Source organism: Anticarsia gemmatalis, chromosome Z (genome assembly GCF_050436995.1).
Source record: "Anticarsia gemmatalis isolate Benzon Research Colony breed Stoneville strain chromosome Z, ilAntGemm2 primary, whole genome shotgun sequence".
Taxonomy (NCBI): domain Eukaryota; kingdom Metazoa; phylum Arthropoda; class Insecta; order Lepidoptera; family Erebidae; genus Anticarsia; species Anticarsia gemmatalis.
In genome coordinates, this window is record NC_134776.1 from 13,405,245 (window position 1) to 13,427,363 (window position 22,119).

Below are 22,119 nucleotides of genomic sequence, written 5' to 3' on the forward strand. Positions count from 1 at the left end.
GAAACTTGTCATTATTTTTCAATTCTCAGTTCGTTCTGAGTTAGTTAAAAAAGTAAAGTTAAATTGGACATTTTAACGTGGAATATTGTGTAGCAATGCACAGTTAGTTCAATACATACTTATTAACATAGAGCTTAAGTACAGACAGTACATTAATTAATTATAATGTCGACGCTAGCTATGAATTATTCAGATCACAATAGGCAAATATATTTGGGGTTTTGTAGAAAGATAACCTTTGTGTCCTTAGTGCACTTGTGTAATTAAGTGTAAGTGGGAAGTAAAGCAACTAATAAAGCTTTAAGACTCGTAATATGATAGTTGTGACGTGGGCATGTCGGGAGACGTGAAAAGGATTATGTCTGTCGAGTGGGTAGTAGCAGCAGGTTCTTTCAGGAAGTCCTTTATATTGAAGTAGAGCTAGTCCCGGTTATTAACGCACACTTTTAACACCCACCGGTATATCGTCGTCTTTGATTTCACACAGGAAATATGAGAGAAAAATATACTTTCTAAGATATTAAATTTTAAACTAAGATTTTTTAAAGTTCTCGTTAATGTTTTGAAGTGGAGGGCATAATACGTTTGCACTGATCCTCATATGGTGTTTTTAAAACTCGAGTTCTTTGTTAATGAAAAACATTTTTAAGGAAAATTGGACAGCCATGGAGTTGAAAATAGTTTGAAGATCATTAAATACGACAGATTTTACCGAGGCAGCATGTCTGTCGCTAACGCAGTTACCTCCAGTATGCTCGTACCGTCACATACAACCGACACATCCTATTTTTGTTCTAAAAATTGAGCGCGCGGCAAATATTGAAAGAACTAATGTCCAATATCTGAAAAACATTACTTGACAATACCTGAAATAATAAAGGTACACTTACTGACACTGAAAAAGTTGACAATGTATGTACTTGTGTGTGCTTTTAGACTTTTTAGCCCACGTTAGTACTTTATAAATGCCAATGTAAATTATTTAAAAATATAGGCATTTAAAACATTTTAGCCTTTTAGATAATAAAAATGTTACCATAAATCCACAACTCTATTTAATTTAGGTTGTGTTAATATTTTGTGTTCTCGTGAATTTTTGATAGAACGCAAAGTATTAGCGCTCTCTGTAAATACAATAAATTTATTGCCCTCAGTCAGTTTATGATTCCATTAACAGAATAGTCGGTGTGGCAAACATGTGCCTATTTTCCTCCCTACCAAATTCATATGAAAGTTAAAAAATATATTTAACTATACTATATAATTCATATCTAACCATCGTACATTAACAATGGATAATGGTCTAGCCAGTACTCGTAATACTTATCTTCTACATGATTGTATTCAACCAATTTAATAGGAAAATTGATAGGGAAGTCTGAAAGGATGAGGATGATTGCAGCAAGGCACAAGTGGCCCTTTCTGTAGACGAAGCTATGCGGGGACCAACCCGACATACCCATAGAACTTGTGACGAACGTCCTTAACATTATTAACATTGATTCATTAAGCTAGGTATTTATACATCCCTTTGACGCATCATACCACGGCATTATATCAAATATTAAGGTATTCAAAGGAAATACCACGTAATATCAAAAAGTTCTCATGATAATAATTTAAATGAAATCCTCCAGTTTGTTTTACTTTCCATGTTTCGGAAACTGCATGGTTTTAATCTCTCGCACATTGGCTGGGGGCTGTTTATATTCAGTAACTAGCTGTCAGCCGCGACTTTGCCCGCGTAGATTATTTTTCCGTATACGAAATATTAAGGCTGCTAGCGCCGTATTTGATAATTAAATTTTGTGACACAGAAACATATCTCGTTGCTTGTTTAAAAAATATATTATGTTCGATCAAAGCTCGTGTTCGTCAAAGGAGAACATACGTTTTCTCTACACAATTGTCGCCCACCTTACACACTCCCACTGATGAAGGTGTAGTAACGGTTTGGTATCTTTATAATTTACATTAAAAATGTTTACTAAGGTGGAAATAGATGTGTGATAGAGAAAGATATTCTTAGTCTTAGTGATTTAGTTCCTGATGTCATATCTTCTACAGCGGGCTCAACTAAAGTGTTATTAAAATGAATCCTCATGATTTAAGCTTGAAACCCATTAGATGAATTGCTCGTGCAAATTTCACAAAAGATACAGCTTTGCCGCTTCCTAAACGGGTCCGGGAGCCAAAAGCGCTAATTTTGTTATTCACACATTAGTTAAATTAATTACATTTTCTAAATTAGACATGGCTGCGTTTATCCTAGCAAAGGGAAGGTGAGCGTGGTAAAAGTGAAGCAGCTCTGCGGCTAACTAGGCATTCCGGATTATATTGTTCTCAAAGATGGCTCGCTATTCCATTAATAATTCATTTATTAGAAGTTTTCAATAAAAACCTTTATTGTGTGAATGAGACTTGTTCGAATACGTAACGCATAGTAAGTAGGTATGCAGTTCATGGTGACTTCTTGACTCGTCAAGGACGATTTTTTTGGATAGTTTTTAGATCGCATCGGGTGGCCTCTACCACATCATTTAGTAAATTTCCCAACTACTTAGCATAATTTAGTATGCTAAATTAGATTGAAACTGATTGAAGCAAATTGTATCTTTATAAGTTTCTATACTTAATGACACTAATTAACCTATGACATTGGGCTCTTTACTGCCAGGATATTACTTTGTAGGTGGTTGTAGATTTCCTCATGACAATCTTAGTGCTTGATAACAATGACGTGTGTTTCTGAATAAACTCCAACGCCATGCCATATAGCCATGCAGAAATATCGTCGACCCACACACCTGAATCAGTTTATCTTTCTATGTGACAGATAATATTGATCGCAAAATATTTTTAACTATAGAGTACAATTCAAACTCATTGACTTTTGATGTTTGTCATTTATATTGACTTCCAAAATATACAACTAGAACTTAGCTAGACAATTCGTATTCTCTGCGGTGGCAGGTGATCGTCCACTGGTACAACGTCTATTTATGATCGTCACATCAAATTGATAAAGGCTATGAAAAAATCCCCATGTACACACAAACAGACACATGCCTACAGAGATGGCGTAATCGTTAACTCTTTAACGGAGGCGTGATTGCAATTTACTTTAACTTAATTATTTTCAGGAATGCAAATTTACTTTATAAAAAAATATGTAATGCATTCAGTGTTCGATTCGTAAATACTTTCACGAGAATAATGTAAGCGTATTTAATGTTAAATATTATTCACAAATTACTATTATGTAAAATTACCGAAATACGTATCACCTAGATCGAAGCATGAAGATTATAATGACGTACAAGTATACAACTTTGTAGTTCATAATCGTTTACGCTCTAAAAATCCAAGCTCAAGGTTTGCCAATGCGCGGCGGACGAAAACAAATTAAAAATAAAGCCCAGTAAGTGAATACGCATCAGCTCAATACGATGTAAGAAGGAAACCGTCGATGTAAGCAATAAGTCTGCCAGACTGAATGTTATTTGTTGAATGCATCCGGAGGGGTGGGCAATTATCGCTAAGCACCCACTGCACTTGGGAACGACTGGTGTCGTCCATTCGAGCCGGAAAAGTCTATTGAGATCAGAAATACATATCGTTATATGGACACAAGGAAACGTAAGTGAATTGATTTAAATCTGTAAACTGTGCAAATTTTTCCAGATAACTGTTGTAAGAAATCGACGCACCGATACAAATGTTTATCTGTAGAGAAGATTCGTTTTATACCTACGCTGTCTATTTTCACCTTCAAGGCTTAAAGAAAAGTTGAACGGTAGATTATGTGAATTGTAACCCGATTAAAATCTTAAATTGAGGTTAATTTTAATATTCGTTCATTCAAAATAATATTGATTAAATACGTGTAAAATATAGAGCCAAAAAAAATGTCTGGCGTAAAGCTCTTGTTTTCTGACCATTATTCTTTGCTGCCAAGTGATTAACTTTTCAGTATATTATTAAATCGGATTTAAGCATGTTACGGCAAAATATAATAGCTTGGGCGAATCCTACGTAATCCTGAATACAATCTTATTCCAAAAGAAATCAATAATTCCCTCTTTAATAAATAGTGCCCCACATACACGCAAGTTTTGATAGAGTTCCAATACTTCAGAATCTTATTTCTACTTTCTAGAAATAGGACGCGGAACTTGAAAATTTCCAGCTTCAATAATGATTTGTACTCAGTGACAACGTAATGCTGTAAACCAACTAGTGAACTTCCGCCGCCACTGCTCTGCATAACAGCCGCACCAAACGATGATGTAATAAACTGATTTAATCCGAACATAAATTATTCATGTCAATGGCAACGCTATTTTTGAGTTCATTGTAGAAGATACGACAAAGCCTGGGCGCGCCTGGCGCTCCTCACTTGTGATCCGTACATAAACCTAGCGGTTATCAATGAAGAACTGACTGAGCCACACGAAACGTCATCTTAATAGCTCAAAGCGAGGACATTATGAAATAATAGGTATGTATCTATTTAGATAGGCATGCAAGTCTCGCTACTTCGGCCTACACAACTACCTTTTACGTCGAAGTTGTAACCAACTTTAAGCAGCATAAATCTCACGAAGGAAAAAAATATGATTAACATAAAGTTACATCTTATTTAATGGAAGGATCTTAAAGAACGCTTGGGTTTTATTTATAAACATTTCAAGCGGGTTTCATAGACTATGATCAAATAAAATTGTGTATTAACAAAAGCTTATCTAGTGAATGAAGCTAATACAGTAAAGTGGAAACTATCGACAACGTCCAGACTGGTCCAGAGTCAAATTAAGCTTCAAGGAGATTAATTTGGTCAAGCGCAGTCTACCAGCTCAATAGAAATAGTTATTGAAGTACGGGTATAAGTATTATAAGCATAATATTTGGTTTTCGTGTCCTTTATATTTTTCCAACTCTCTCAAATCAGAGAGACATCTACCATTATTGTAGAACCGTATTTGAATGTTAGTTGGGTTCAATTTAACTCGAAAAGCTTTCGGTCTGGATGACCGTTTGCTCAGCTGTTCTATTCGTGTTCCGTGATATGAGGTTACAGAGAAAGGAATTTCAGCGATTCCGAACTCTCACAAAAGGTGTAAAAACAGAGGGTTTCGTGCATTTTAAAAAATGCATTTTCTATCTACTATATAAACCAAAAATTGTCCTTTCCTAACTATGAAAACCGCTCTACCTGTGTAATGTAGGCCTATTTAGTAATACTATTAATAACATCGAATACTAATCAATTTATTAATGTTTCGTGTACCAACAATGTACATAATGTTGTTGAAGTTATTAAGTAGGTTATTTGTTTCAACGCAAACTGAATATGCTTTCAAAATATTTGCATATGTTACAAATTACGGACGCAATGAAGCAACAAGCACTAAAGTGCACTGAAAATAATATATGCAGTACCTACATAGTACATAAATAACACTTCTACGAAATCAGTGATAAAAACAAAACAACGAAATTATAACTATATTACTAATGTGCACTTCACATTTTCTTCAAAACGCGCCGAGATATCTTTGTAGTGATTCTTTTGTAAAATTATTTCTTGTTACAAAATCTTTTGTCTTATTTGCCTTTGAACAAGACTGAACTACTGTACTATAATTACATTCACAACAATTTGCTCTACAAATAAAAGAAATTTCATAAAATGTAATATTCCTTCTACTGGAAAAATACCTTGCGTAGGTATCTATTAATGTAAAGATGTTAATTGTTACGCCATACTCCGTACATTGGTTTGTAGAGGCGAAGATAAATAAAAACGTCACAAAACTCACAAATACTGAATCAGTCCAATATTTCCGATCACATGTTACATAAGTGTATTGACCTCCAGAGTCCAATTTTTGGGACACCAATAAATGATGATTTGCGTTTGTTGATGTTTTCTTAACACTGATAGCAGGAAAACTCTTTCGATATTAGATTTTGTCCTTTGATGCAATTTCAATGCAATGCAAAGCTCGGTGTTTGAAAGCTCTTTAACTTTACACAAACCTACGTGGTTCTTTAATCTTTAGATTGTATCAGGATCAGAACATCTATCATAATAAAATTTCTCGAGGAGAATATTTGATCAAATCAAATGTACTTGTGCACCGGTCGGAATCGTTTCGTTGCAATTTTGGATCTATCGGTCGGATTTAGCCCATCTTAGCGAAAACTCGCCCACGATTATGATCGATGCTCTAAAGAAGTTGATGCCTAATATACTTTATATCAGGATCGTTCTACATTTTCGAGAGCACGGTGAATTAACGTTTTACATGTTTCGCAGTTCTAAAGAGAATAGTTTATGTGTAATAATTATGTTTCGGTAAATATAACGCGTAGAGCTTCCATTGCAGTAAACTGCGTCGGTAGTAACTACCTTGAGACCTGAAGTAAAACAGAACAGTTATTTATTATAATATAAACATCTGGTAAATTGTGCAAATGATTGATTACGCTAACAGACTGCATAGCCGCTATTTTATTAAACTAAAAAAACCTACAAGTGTGCACACGTAAGTGCGCGATGCGCTCTTATTTGTTGAAATAAACGAAATAAAGTTGATTGTGCTGTAAATACCTCAGTAAGACTTTAATTCTAATTAGTTCATTGTTATTTCGACATGTATTGTTCCGTTTTTTAAGTTACTGATCTTGTCGTTGTCGACTTCAAAGTAGAATATGCCAATATTGTTTTGGATTAAAACAATGCTGTGCAGTGCACGTCAGGTAGTATAAAAGCCGTGTCATGGCTCAAATAATGAAACGGACGCGAGGCTTTACAGTTTTCCGGAACATCAATATAGCTGCTCTTCAGGTGATGACACAAAGAGCTCGAGCCTTAGCGCAAGCATTTTCAAACAAAATATGATAAAGACAAAGATAACAAGGAAAACGGATCTCTACAAATCGAATTTTAATTATTTCCTGACAAAAATATGCTGTTGGCCTTTTTCACCACTTCAGTTCCCAATCTATCATAGAGCACTGAATCAACGGCTAGTTTCCGTCCAAAAGTTTAATCATGTAATAATAACAAGGATGTTTAATTACCAAATAGAAATAAACTGTAAAACTCTTCGGTGTTGTGGGATGCTTTACGATAAAATAATAGCGAAAACGTTTACCAATAAATAAATGTTAGTAACACTGTGACACCGTGCTGATATGGTCTCTTTTATAGATCTGACGTCCGCGTCCATCGGAACGTTTTTACCGTAAACAACATTATGACAGTACTAGAAATTGCGGCGCAAGTGTGCAGCCTTGTAATGGAGAATAGAGATACCTTAGAGTAGATAGTATGAGTATGTGTACCGTCCACGATATCCATTCTGCGAACTTATTTTTCTTCTCGTAATATGTGGTTTCGATACGCGTCAGAACTGTAAAAGCGCCTAAAGCCTGGCACAGATTTGTAGTATTCGACCACTAAACGAGTTATTCCCGCACTATCAATTCGGTTTGATTCCATTCAGGGACTGCATACATAAATGCTACATGTATACAGTCTACTGAAATTCCACTTCAGATAGTCAGTTAGAACGAATGTTCAAATCAGAAGCACGTTATAATTCACAGGCATATTACCCTATTGTATTTTTACACGATATTTCAGTTTTCAAAACACTTTGCCGGTATTTTACTTAATATTAAAGCTTCACACGTTGTTACTTACTTTGTATAAATATTTTTGATACAAATAAAATAACTGTAACACGACAGGAATGAAAAGTTCTACCAATTAACTGTCAGAAAAGGATAAAAGTTGTCGAGCGATGACAACGTACGTACAGCTAGTTTTATTAACAAAACGGTGGATCTGCTGGTACCTAGTCAAGTTACCTCTCCGTCGACAATACGTGGCACTAATAACGAAGGAACTATATCAATTATAGCAGTAGGCTGTTTTTCTGCCATAAATATATTATTAAATGTTTTTTCGCTACACATCTCTACGATTATTTCGAATTCGCCACTATTTATAGAACCTTTTAAATTGTTACAAATTACTTTCACACGTGGATGTAATTTAATTGATATTGGTACTGTATTTAAAATATTTGTTTCATTTATTTATTCGCAAAATTTCGTATGTTATAATTTTGTTAAAACACGTGCAGTCTTTGTCATTTGTTAAATCCCTTTTTTACCGAACGAGGATTTCCTTTGTTGAAAACGATTGTATTTGTACTTACTTAATGGGATTTCAAAGTAACAAGAAATATTATTCTACGAACTTCTATTGGTCTCAGTTAGAAACGACAAACAAGAAAGAAACTATACAATGGGCACTAACTCTAAAATATTGAAAAGCATTTGGTACCTAGATAAAAGTGGATACAGTGCTTTTCTCATTATTTATTACTTAGAGTCAAACCTGGGCGCCTACTTTAATTCAATGAAAACGAAACTTGGCACTAAGTTTTGGTTGATTTTTACCCCGATTTCGTTAATTTACAAGCTTAATTTGAATGAAATTTTAATCTTCCTTAGCTACTAAAATTTGCGAAAGTACAAAACCAATAATCTATTTGGACACATGTTAATCTTTGAACATCGAAATCGTAACGAAACTTCGGATTAACGAAACATGGAAGTCCTACAGAACCAGAATTGACATGCGTGTTGCCTTTTTAAATTATATAGTAAACTGTCAGGTGCCCACAATACAGCTCGCGCTTTGTGAAATAGGTCGTGTATGACGGAAAAACGTTGATGAAATATCAAGAAACTAGGAGCTGAAGCTTAGTTTCAAAGACAAGATATGATTAAAGTCCTCGCAAGTACGACTGCATCTTCATCTTCTTTGTAGGTATTCTCTGATTACTTCGCAACCGCATTGCACGCCTCTGTATCGGTCGGATATTACTTATAAAATAAGTGAGTTTCTTTCATATCAAAGCTTATTGCATTGCTGGCCTTAATGTCAAGGATGGGATTTATCAAGATTAAAGCAAAATGAAAAATGTTACAACCTTTACGAACAAAGAAATGTCTTTGATGTAACATGTTAGTAAGTAATTAAGATTAAAAACTTTAAAGCAGAAATAGATTGATGCTAATGATTCTTCATATAACCGCTTTTTCTGGCAGATGATTCAGGTTCGTGAAAGTATACTAATGGTGTAGTAATTGGACATTGGTTAAAAAAATCTTGCATTTTGACATTGAAGGAAAAAAATGCTAAAAGACCCGCTAAGAAGAAGTCATGAAAAGAAGTAGTAGAGTATAAAAATGTCTAACATATTTTGTTAGCCGTTTTTGTTACGAACACAAAAAATGAGTAATTGTTTTTGTCCGTTATTAAAATTAGCTTTATCAGTATTAGGTTATCTAATTACGATTTAATTATTTGGGTTTGTCATAAAATTTAACATGTTATCATAGCCATATTTGCGTATTAAACAACCGAATATAATTTAAATATTTGTAATTTGATGTTGTCTAAAAGAACCCAATCACATAATTTCGTAAAGCCACAATTGTGTGCTTTAAAATTCGAACCCGCTGCCACTAGCGGAGAACCCTAGAAATGGTTAGATATGTTATAGCACTCTACTCGCCCTGTCCATGCCTATGTGAAACCTGAATATTCTGGAACAGAACGGAAAATGGTAAATTGCAGGCACAATTTAATAATATCGATGGCTCTATGTAGGCACTCCTCCTACGTGGTGAAAATTTTAACTTCCTATAAAGGTTATTAAAATTTAACCAGTTTAATGTTCGAACTTTGGTACAAAGAGTAGGTAATATAATTTACTGGCCTTTGAAAATGGACAGGAGCAGCGATATTGGTATCATACTGCTGAACAGGCCTATAATTGAATTGTAAGAACCGCCATTACAGTGTACGCAGCTATGATTATGGTGCAACGCTGCTTTGTGAAACCTGAACACTTGTGAACCCCAGGGTGAACCTACGCGTGAGTAATGACAATACGAGTTCCGCGAAGGTATTCAGATAATTATGTTCGAACTAATTCGCTTACGAAACGAATTTTTCGGCGACGGCACTTGTTAAATTTGACACGAGTAGACGTATATGGTTATGCGTTTCTTATTCTGAATAGTAAAATAACATGGAGAACATGAGCGCCGCGGTCTTGACATAGGATTAATGTTTTAACATGAAGTATCGACTGCTTGCAGGTACGTTACCGGAAATTCAACAGTTAACTAATGCGAAAGTCAAAGACATCTCCCTAACTTTGTAGTTTGAGATGACAAAAGCGTTTCAAAGTTGGCTACCACCAATTACGAGAGAGAGACGACTCCATGTTTAGCACGAGTCTTAGAAACATAATAGGAATGTAACAGTTTACTATCAAAAGCATGTCGAGATCCATCAATAGTAATAATACTTGTGTAATAAATAATATTACAGGAATTATTTAGTTTTAAGCGTCGATACTTGGCATCGCTTTAACGGACTTTTGTCAGTCTAGATGTGTTTAGTGAGCCTTTTGACAGCTTAGGAAGAACTTCCTAAGAATTTAATTAATAAATTACTCGGAGCATGAAAATCAAACACAAACAGTGATGGCGATTCAAAGAAAATAATCTCGACGTTCATTTTAGAGACCAAATAAATTATCAAAGAGGTAAATATGTAAAGCTTTACAGTTTTCTCGCTATTTCATAAAATTAAACGCAAAAAACAAACTATGATGGTAAAGAATTTCATATTTATCTGTTTATTAAAAGACCGTAGTTGGCGAATGTAAAAGTGAACGAAGAATAAACGATTTTTTTTAATGATGCAAAGCAGTTTTGCTGCAGATGAAGCCTAACAGAAATGTTAGCTCCTTTATTATTAGTGAGGTAAGTTTTGAACACTTGCCCGCCAAGAAAGACTACCTACTACTTCACTAACTCGAATAACTAAGTACTTTGTATCCTGTACGGCTACTCTTTACGAAACGCCAAAAATGTTTATTGCATAAAATATCTGAAAGTTACGTGATAAGCTAATATTTTAGTTGAGATCAAATGACTGATTAATAATAATATAATTAATATGTTATTGTTTTAAACAATGTTTGCGTTATGAAAGAAACACAGCTCTATTACCTATTCCTACTAAATTGGTAGTTGATATCAGTTGTGATTACAATACAACGGGTAGAGTGGCAGATGAAATGAATACTAATAATACCGAATACCTGATAGATACAGTTCAACGGGTAATAATAATATATTCAAAGGTAATTCAGTAAGTAATTATGTTGGGAAAATCACATACTAAGTAATAAGCATGTTTTCTTACAGTTGAGCATCTTATAGGTGGGTATATCTCTTCCTTCAGTATGTGTATTTGGAAATAAACTCCTTCTAAACGGCTCGACAGATTTGTATGATATTTTGTACGCATATTTCAATGGGCTCCTGTAAAGTTTGGAAATATAACAAGAATTGTCAGGTTAGATATTTCGGACAAGACAACTTCTGCCGGGTTCGCTAATTTGATATAATAAATTATTTTGGTACAAATTTGCATCCGTCTATCGCCTAACTTCAAATCTGAACTAATAATAGAAATTTTAGAGGATAGAATTTAATCTATACGAGGGCAAAGTACCTAGAACCTTCACCACTTTTCAACATATTAAAATGCGTAGAATAAAATTAGTTAGATATAGATATAACCGCTAACTTCTTTACAATACATTTGAGGTTTTTGAGGCAAAACTTGATATCAAGTTGGATCGTTATAATTCATTGAAAGATTGACATCAAATATGTTTGAGATAATAATAACTTTTACTATTAATATAAATATAAATTCACAAGAAAGCCCTCACGGATATTTTCTGCAATTCTAGCTTACTTCAATTATTTACGGCTCATTGTTAACTGAAAAACATAAATATAAATACTTTCCTAGGTAGCTTTGGCAGCGAGAAAGCAATTACACAATACTATTGCAATTGTGTCGTAGGCAAAGGTAAGATAAGCTGCGGCGAAAATAATGTTAGTACCTACCTGTTATGGCGGCAGACTATATTGTATGGACTTGTTACAAGCTGTTGAATAACAAGATTTCATAATATAATATTAATCCCCTTCAACTAGACGTTTCAATTTTTTCTTTTAATACAGGGGAACAATAATCCGATCAATTATATAGTTTTCTCTCAATTAGCACCCGCCAGTATCCAAATAGCTGCATAGTGTCATCCTATTTCATGAAATTTCTAATCAAGTTATTTGAAAGCCATCTAGGTTCGACCACAACTGTCGAATGCCTGTTACAATCAAATCCGACAGGGCAAGCACATTTATTCTCCAATAAATATGCAATAGCCTGAATCTGGCTTGCATACGTAGACAAAAATCGATCGTTATTTTTAATACAAATAGATATTTGATATGAATAAATATGAACACAAGTACAGCTCTGTTTCTAAACTTCACGGTTCACAAGGACGAACAAAAGGTAATTGGAATTTTCTGTTTGAAAATTCTCATTTATTCTGTGACCCAAGTCTGGAACTGTGCCCAAAACTCTGAGGCTCGCCCCCTTCTAGGTACATTGAAACCTTATACTGAATACAAAGGCACACCTCTGCTTACATCTTCGGGGACTACACGCGCGGCAACGTTTATTTATTTAGGATAGAATGATCTCACAAAGCTATAAAACATAATGTAACAGGTCGTGTTCTATCTCTTAGTTATATTAGTATTTTATTGCGTGCTGCCACGGCCGGCTATTATTACGTAAACTTGCTTAGTGATTATCTCTTAACACACGACCAACTAACTATCTAAATAGATAATGGCAATGACAACAATGACATCACATAATGATATTCTTCCTTGACACCTGACACAACCGAACACCGGCGGCGTCTCTACTGCCGCTTCACAGACTCCACCAGACATCCGCCGTCGGGAAAAACATGTAATTTAAATACTAAATTATGTATTTTTTTATTAATTACGTTCATGAAGAAGCAAACTAACACTTATCTGTATAATTATCTTTTAGTTACAAAACTGTGGGAAATATTGTGCTATTTCAATTACCGCAAGTCTTGATTTTTAAAGTTTAGTGCACTGCGATATTTCTGCGCTAATTCAAGTTTCTTTTGAGAACTGAGTTCAGAATGTAAAGACCCACAATGTTAACTAGAGTTATTGAATGAGCGTTCTTAAAAGCTCAGCACGTATCGGGTGGATGAAGAGTTCAACATAACGAAATCGGCTTCTTGCTAATTATAGTTTATGGCGGAGGAATTGAAGCGTACGCCCTACTATTATGTATAAGTTATGATCGAAAATAACATTTTATATCGGCCCTGATAACAGATTTGAATGGATCTGTTACAGGTCTAACTAATAATCATTTTGTCTACGCAGTTTATGGCAATTATAATTACTAGTTTATGTTTGTTAATTGTGTGTAATTGCTGTATTGTCTTTATAAATTTTATTTCCTTTTTCAGAAACTTTAATTACTTTATTTCATCATATTAATCAAGTTATATGTGTTCGTCCATTCAAATATAATATATAGCCCGTAAAATTCGTTTTAGCTTTATACTGATAGTCATACAACAGATGAAGCACATGAAACGGATCAGAATATCATTTTATTTATTGTTAGATTAATCAGTACGCAATTAAAGTGATTAGTTAGTCTTTTGATTACGCACACATTATAGACATATTTTCGTAAGCACAGAATCTCATATTCATATGCATGTAAGTAGATAGCTTAAAATTGTAATTTGTTCATTATAAAATCGGCTAAAGTAAGTCAGTTCTTATATTATGTCCGATCCCAACTCTATGAAACAATTCTGTGAGTTATACCCGCTCAAGTACTTAAAATTCCAAAAGCTTTTTGTTTATTATACTTACAAAGTTGTTTAGTATAAATATTTTCTATCTGAACATTCTGATTAATAAATATAAACATTATTTTGATGTTAAGTTCAGTTTGCATCACAGGAATTGAAAAAGCACAATGTATTTCACCTTTACTTGAAAAAATCCTTGCCTTCCGTATAACTTGTGAACTTTTATAATGTCTTACAATAAGTAGACAAGTGAACTCGACTGTATCCTTTGCAATCTAAATCTTAATAATACTGTTATGTAAATTGGTAAAGTTAACTTAGACAATAGTTATCATTGAATAGAAAGATAGTGCCCTGGCACATTTTAAATATAGAAACTCATAATATTGCGAAAAGTTAATCAGTTTCCCATTCCGAGGACTATTGTGATGCCAGTCAGGATGAGTTTGTTTTTCATCTCGACTGTGACTACCTAGTTGCCGACTTTAAATCAGTTTTAATAAGAGTCGCTAAGCTTGTTCTGGTAAATTAGGTTCAATATCAAAAGCTCTAAAATAATCCGACGCTGAAACAGACGCTTTCGCAACAATAACATTTCGCGTTCGCCCGCTCGCGGCCACAGCTATGAATCTTATACTTATTTATAAAGACATGGTAACAACTGGCTATAAATAACTGAACAGCTAACAAAACTTGATAAACATAAGAACACTAAAATACTTACAAGCTGTGAGTGTCGGCCGAAGTCTTCGGGACGGTCAACAGGTCTTGGTGCAGGCACGCGACTTTACTTCGAAAACATTGACATTTCGAGGGACAGTTTCTCGAGACGGCGAAATTTAAGAAGTTAAAAAGAAGTAAAAACTTAAAAAAATATATGGGCCTCATGGCGAAAAGAGAGGAATTTTTATGATTTGGAATAGAACTTTTATATGAGTTGGAAAGTCGCGTAGGCCGCTGCGCTTGATGTGCGAGCGGCTGAGTGCGAGTGCCGACTGCGGCTGTCGCGGCGTCGGCAGCTGGCGGCCGAGTGAGTGCGAGCCGCGGAGTGCCGCGTGTCCCGCGCGCTGCGATCACTGCGATGAGCGCGATGACGGCACCGACCACCCTGCACTTCCCGGACTGCAGCGCGGACTCCGCCTCCTCAACATCAGCATCTCTTTCTCCCCTACAATCAAGACACTCGTTGCCGCTCATATCACACTCGATACATACTCCTACCTTCGCAATTATTGAAAATATATATTTTTTTCTTATATGAAAATACACGGAAACACAGATAAGTTGTTATTAGAAATGAATTGCCATTATTGGAAACGTGGTTACATGATTTTACTATTTATCGTGAAATCTAAGCTTTATTCCTCTCATTTTCGAAGGAGACCTGTGCCCAGCAGTGGAAGTAGAAAAGTAATAGATTATTATTTTCCACAATCATAAGAAGAGAGTGGAATCACTGCATTAATTTGGAGTCGTCTGATTTTGAAATCGTTCGTGGCTTAATTAACAGATTTTTACGAAGGTATTAAGCACCTGAAATATCACGTGAATTGACTTTAAGAAAAAGGAAAAGCTCAGATTAAGCTTTCGCAAAAACACATGAGTGCAAAATACCATGATAACATGATAAAAATAAGCATGAAAGAGTCCCAGGAATTAAGACTTATGTCAAAAATTGGTTTCAGTCTTCGCTTTTGAGGCTGTGTAAAAGTCTGCTGGATACACGGCTTGCTATGTAGTGCCTTAAATATCAACATTTCACGGGAGAACATTGTTATAATATCGTGTGTCGGATATATCAAACTTCTGAGTTAGTTAGTTAATTTAGCGCTCCAACTTGAATTCTTAAAACTATTTTGTTTTCCGTAAAACTCTTAACTTTACTTAAATGTAATTTTTGTTACTCGAATGTGTTTTGTAGGAACAGCGAATAAAAACATAGTGAATTAAGTGTAGTGACTTCAGAATTGAGTACTTACAGAAAAGTATCATACCTTCAACCTTGCCATTCTTTTAAGCAAGTACCTATATGCTTGAGTTTTGTCATAATTGTAATTTTAGCTTTTATTCGAAACTTTTACATAACATATGTATGGTACAAGTGTTATAGTACTACCTATGTCACTTATGTGTTGCTAAATGTTAGGTCGCCGACGGTCATTAAAAAATGTTTAATGACAGATTTTTTGTCCCTGCCCTGTATTTATGTTTGGAAACAGTACACGTCTGTGGCTATTGGATATTAAAACTATGGTGGTCTGCAAAACGTTTTCGCATTTATTGAACAAATATTTCATTTATTCATTTGGTCTCTAACAGTCCTTTAATTATTATGATTGTAGATTCAAATGATAAATGGAGTTTCAAAGAACCACAAATAAGAATACTTATTATCGATGAGCGCAGCAATTACGAGTTAGCAATTATGGAAATACAATCCGGCTTGTTCTCACAAACAGAAAGCATTGAATTAAAACTATCAGGGAATAAAGTGAAAGAATTGCTATTTTAAATTTCTGTCCATAATTTGCGAATTTTAAAAATGGACATTGATGGTGCTTTTAGTAATTTTAGTCCCTGTAAAAAGGGCTTTTAAGATGTTAATGGACCTGCGACACAAATTGCTCGATTGCACAGTTTTTGTGCAGGGACACTACCAGGCTTAGTAATAATACTGTGCTATAAACTCCATTGTACGAAGCGACCATGATATTCTTAAGTAGTATTTAACATTTCTCTTTGACTAAAGATAGTTGGGTACGTATTATACGATGTAATATAGACCAATATTTGAACTTAATTACAACCACAAATAACTTTCTGGAGTAGTTTTCTAGATTGACATCAAAGTTCTATCTATTTTTAAATGTACCAGTCTCTACTAGATAGAGCTTTCTTATTGTAAAAATTGAAATAATTCGTTAAAATTTAACATTTACTATTGCGTACATTTATGTACAATATTGTCACTGCAACAAAGAACGAACATGCCCTTAGTCGAATATAGTGTGATGGGCAACGAAAGACATTTTTTCATTTGCAAACGTTACTCATTTGAGAGTTCATTGGTATAAATAAAAAAGAAGAGTGGAGTCAAATACCTACTTCGTTGTGGAACTCCAACGAGACGAAAATCACCCTAAGGAATGTACTGCAGAAACATATGAGCGTAGAAATATACAGAAGTGTAAAGACTACGTCTTCATTAGTATTTGCCACTAAACTGCCTAAAGCCCACAACATTCACCGCTCAAATAAAATCCGGAGTAAAAGTATTCTACAAGTATCTGTTAATCTAGGTTTAAACTATCGGTTTATCGAATTTCTTCAAAACCATTCAGTAGTTTCAACAAACATCCAAACTTTCGCGTTTATAAGACTAGTGCAGAAGTATAGATTTGTGCATTTCTTTCCTCACTTAATATTAAGATGTGCTCGTCTAGGCATCGCGTAAGGAGTCTGACGATAAACACGGTAATCAGTCGAGTGATTCATCAACACCTCGTAGCGCAAACGTTGCCTGTCTAGCAACATACCGGCGCTGATACAAACCTTTTATCTTTACACCTTCACGCTGTGTCATAGATCTCAAGCGATACTGCATACGATTACAGGAATGTAGCCTAGACAAGTACCTACCCTAACTAGGCTGTAAAATGTTTGTATTGTTTATAATATCATCGTTAATTATGCTGACTAACTTTGTTTTTGAACTTAAGGGATACTACTATTAACATAAATCTTAAAATATTGTTAAAGACCTTTGTGACTGTGTAACTGTTGTGACCAAAATTTAACAGAATAATATCAAGAAGGTTAAAAAGAGCGAAGTCGGCAGATAAATCTACTGTTTTTTATTTAGAAATATGAAGCTGTCTTGTGTATTTGCCCTTTAAGTGCAGCCTAGTAGCAATAACATAATGAACAATCGGCTAGAGAGAATACCGCACAGTCTAAACAACTATTCCACTCAATCGTTCAACGAATATGTCTGGGCGAAGTAACCGTGCGGGCCGAGTGCCGGCTGATAGCGAGCGAAACCTAACGTACACTCGAACGAGATGGACCGTCAAGGGTTTACTTTTAATGTATTTCGTAAGACTCATAGTTAATAGGTACATGTGTTCGGACACGGATGCTTAGCAACACCATCACACAAACGTAGGCTTCAAAATTTCAACTGTCTGTGCATTGAATATCGAATTTCGTAGTCATACTCCAATTATAAAACTGACCTGAATAAAAGTTTAGATAGCTAAAACTAGATCTTTGGGCTATCGAACCTAATCCTCATTTATTTGATTTTTTTATTTAGTACGTATTTGGGTCACAAGTAATAATTAGAAAAAATACTAACGATACCGGTATAAAATTAAATATAAAGTTACTAATGACTGCCTAAGTAGTAGAGCAACTGTAAAGAAAACGAAAAAGCCGCTTTAACCTCAAAAAATGTCATAATTATAAAGCTACACGCACTTGTAAGTTAAGAGAGAACTCCTCACTACTAGCAAATAAGCAATGTCCAAAAGGCTGCCTCTATCTTGCGGAAGAAATAAAACAAAGAGATATTTTAATTAACTCTCTGTTAGGGAGTTACACAAAGTATAAAGAGATGGAAAATAAGCTTTCTCTATTTATTAGGCTCGTAATAAAAACATCTTGGCTATTTTCATTTGGAAAACTTGTGTTCCCTAGAGAATTATAAATATTTTCATGACTTGTTCAATATTTAGTCGTCTTATATGAACTGAAAATAATAAATGACAGTCTCTTTTATTTATTGTACCTAAAGTACTACTCAAGCTTTGAATGATTGTTATAACTTGTTCTAATAGCTGTACAAGGAGTAAATTGTCATCTTGGTTATGGTTATCGCTATTTGATTTGTTTACACTTTGTTACAATACAATGGAGCAATATAAAGCTGAGCCCCTGTCGTCTATCACACGAGAAGGCCACATGTCTGTTATGTAGCTACTTTAATTTTGTTTAGTTTCCCAAATTATCTCAAGTTTGTCTGACACCATTTTCTAAAAGCTTTACCTTCGCAAAAAAGATAGAAAACCTACCGTCTCGGGAGGTCCCGGTATGAAAGTAGAAACACAAATATTTTGATACTACTTCATTGCCCTAAAATTACACGAAATATTAGTAGGTACTTAGTTTAATAAAAGCATACGAGGATACCGTGTACCTATAATAGTAGGTACCTTTGCAGATCGACTCGCCGCGGGCCAGATTTGTACATGCATTTATATCTCTCAGACGACGCGATGTTCATCGTTGCATCACATCTCGCTGTAAGGACGCAACAGTTTGTGGCTGCGGTACAATTTCGTTCAGACCTGCTATTGATTTGGGCTTTCCATTTAAGTAGAGCTCTCGACCCAAGTAAAAATTAGTCTAATATAATTCGAGAACTTGTGGCTTCTGGTAGAAAGGTGAATAGGATCATCGGAGATTAATACAACTCGAACAAAAACTTTTTGATAAAGTTTATAGTTATACTTTAGTCGTAAAACAAAATTAATAATCATCAACTAAGTATCGTTCGTGGAACACGTGCTAAGGGCAACTACTATTAACAATTTTATAACTAAACCTTCAGCAGTATTTCAAAACAAAGACTTAGATGGGTTACAATTCTATGAATCGACATCATTAGTTTCAATATCTTATCTTACCCTACTCTTTATAATGAACTACTAATACCTACATAGAGAGACGATAGTACCGTCCTCCTCGATACAAGTAGGTTTCTTTGAACTTTGTTTTACAGACTTATATTACAAAATATTTTGCTATTATAACAAAGTGGAAAGGATTTATGAGAGGAATAAGTAAGTAGTTTCTCAAAAGCCTTTCGTACCAGTTGTTATAGCAAGCATTTCACTTGAAGTTGTCGATCAATGTCTATATAGGACAAACGGTCCAAGTTGTAGGTGCAACTTTAAAGAGGTCAGCTGAAGACAACTTCGATGGACCTCCGCCCAAGAAGAAGTGAGTAGTCTCGTCCCGAAATAAATATGTATTTTACTGTTTTTTTTTAATAACCGTTGTTTATGTCATAAGGCATGATAACCTTCTTAACATTTTCCTCGTATAGAAACACAAACCCAACCAGCGGCGGAGTGGAATGAACTCACAGACAATACCAGCTTCATTGAAAAATCCGAAAAGAATACCTTGAGAAACATATTATAAAGTGGCGCGGCGACCTGAAATATAAGAATTTCATTTACCCACAGAATTAAGTCGGCTAAAGTTGGAATACAGCAGTTGACACAAAGAGGAATAAGTATAGAAAACATTAAACAGTGGAGTCTAGCCGGGTCAGCCGCCAACGCTCTAGACAAGTGAGGATTGGATAGTAGACTTATCATTTCATTAAGGAACTTAAACTGTGACATTGCTATATTTTTTTAAAGTGTAGAGCGTGTTGTTAATTTAATATAAATAGTGAGTAATTAGTTAATTAATAGATGTAATCACGGAGAAAGGTAGCAGCTTGTTAGTAATAGGTAGAGTACTATTAGAGAAAAGCAAGGGCTTATCTCAGTTAGTCCCAGCTAAGTACCGGTCTTACACGTTGTGAATAATTGAATTAAAACAAACGAATTGACATTCCCTGTGAATGTAAGAACAAGTTATATTTGAAAATAACTTTGTAGTAATATGAAACATTCTTCAGTCGCAATGAAGATTACACATTGTGTTATCATAAATGTGTAACTAAATTCACAAGTTAATGTTATTATGATTTAAAACAGTGGTTCCCAACCAGTGGTCCGTGGACCAGCAGTGGTCCGCGGAAGTCAAAAAGTGGTCCGCGAGTAAATCTTTCATTACTGATTGTTATTCTAACTTAACTTTATTTCATCAATGCAAGCTTAGAAAACACATTAGTTAGTACAAAATTACAGAAGTTCACCCCAAAAAACATAACTATTTTTTGTCTTGTAATACCCTATCGATTTGCGGATTAAAGTTTCAGGATGATAATTGCAGTTTATTTTTAATATACCTACTTACATGGTGGGCCCTGCTAATAAAAATACTTAGTATAAAAGTGGTCCCGGACTAAGAAAAGGTTGGGAACCCCTGATTTAAAATAACGTTTTGGCGCTCTCAACCAGTACACTGATAATGTAATAATAAGTGAACTTGGAATAGGCCGTTTAGAGTCAGCTTCGTTCTGATAACACTATCTGTCGATGTTTTGTAATTGTGTTTCATTAAAATAAGCAAAACACATGTCTTGTATTGCTATATCATATCGTTATCATACCATTAAATATTTAATTAATAAAATAATCTGTCCTATAAACGGATACTAATAAATAAGATTAATTATATACAATATGAATAATAATATTATTACAAATATCGAGTACTGCTCTTAGGCCGACACTTGAGAATCGTTCGACCCATTTACCTATTTTTGTACTTAGTTTATAATGACTTAAATAATTATTTAAGGTCGGTAAATATTACGCCTCTGCGGGAGACTAGACAGGACTACATCAGCTTGGACCAAAACGGCATCCGAGTGGTAATGGAGAAAGGGAACCCAGGAGAGATGTCTTTGACCAACAATAGGAATGCGTAGGCCAGCGGTGACAGTAAGAATATAGATTGGGATTTAAATGAGTGTGCAGGTATTGCATTCATAGAATGATTGCAGGCAGCGTCAATACATCGTCAGTCATATGATCTGTCTGTGGTAACTGAACACTATGGCGCACAATTATCATCATTATAACATTAGTGTGAATTAATTAACGACGTGATTTCCCGCGAAATGATGGCACTGGCTACCAAAACCTCACGCTTTGGGTCCTTTGGATAACCCGACACCCGCCAGGCTGCTAGCTGCATCACTAATGGTGGTCATGCTTATTACCGCCATTGGACAATCGGCAGTGAATAAAACCTAAATTGATCAGCCGATGTTATTGGAATTTGGGAAAGTCTTTGCCCAGTATAAGCGAGCCAAGTGAGGACTTCAATCCGGACTACGATGGCTTACAGCCCATGTGTCAAGCTCTTACTGCCATAGTCGAGTTTGGTCAATAACGAAAAAAGTAGTTCATTCATTTATTATAACTTTGTTCACTGAAAAGATAACTTTAATTTGAAGACATTCTGTCTTTTTACTTTTCCTGAAAGAAATAAAGATTTCCCGACAGGGTACGTAAGTAAGTTTACAGTTATAAAACACACAACAATGTGGTTTATAAAATACATTTCGAATAGTATTCGAAACACA

The 22,119-nt window shown here is 34.8% G+C and overlaps 1 protein-coding gene across 1 annotated transcript in view; it reads right to left on the reverse strand.

The window, feature by feature from the left end:
• Positions 1-14,906, reverse strand: part of LOC142986780 (peroxidasin-like) — a 34,554-nt gene extending 19,648 nt beyond the window's left edge. The window contains exon 1 of the mRNA XM_076135462.1: positions 14,572-14,906. Coding sequence (XP_075991577.1) covers positions 14,572-14,735 — 164 coding nt within the window. The 5' untranslated portion in view covers positions 14,736-14,906. The remainder of the gene's footprint in view (positions 1-14,571) is intronic.
• Between the last annotated feature and the right edge of the window lie 7,213 nt (positions 14,907-22,119).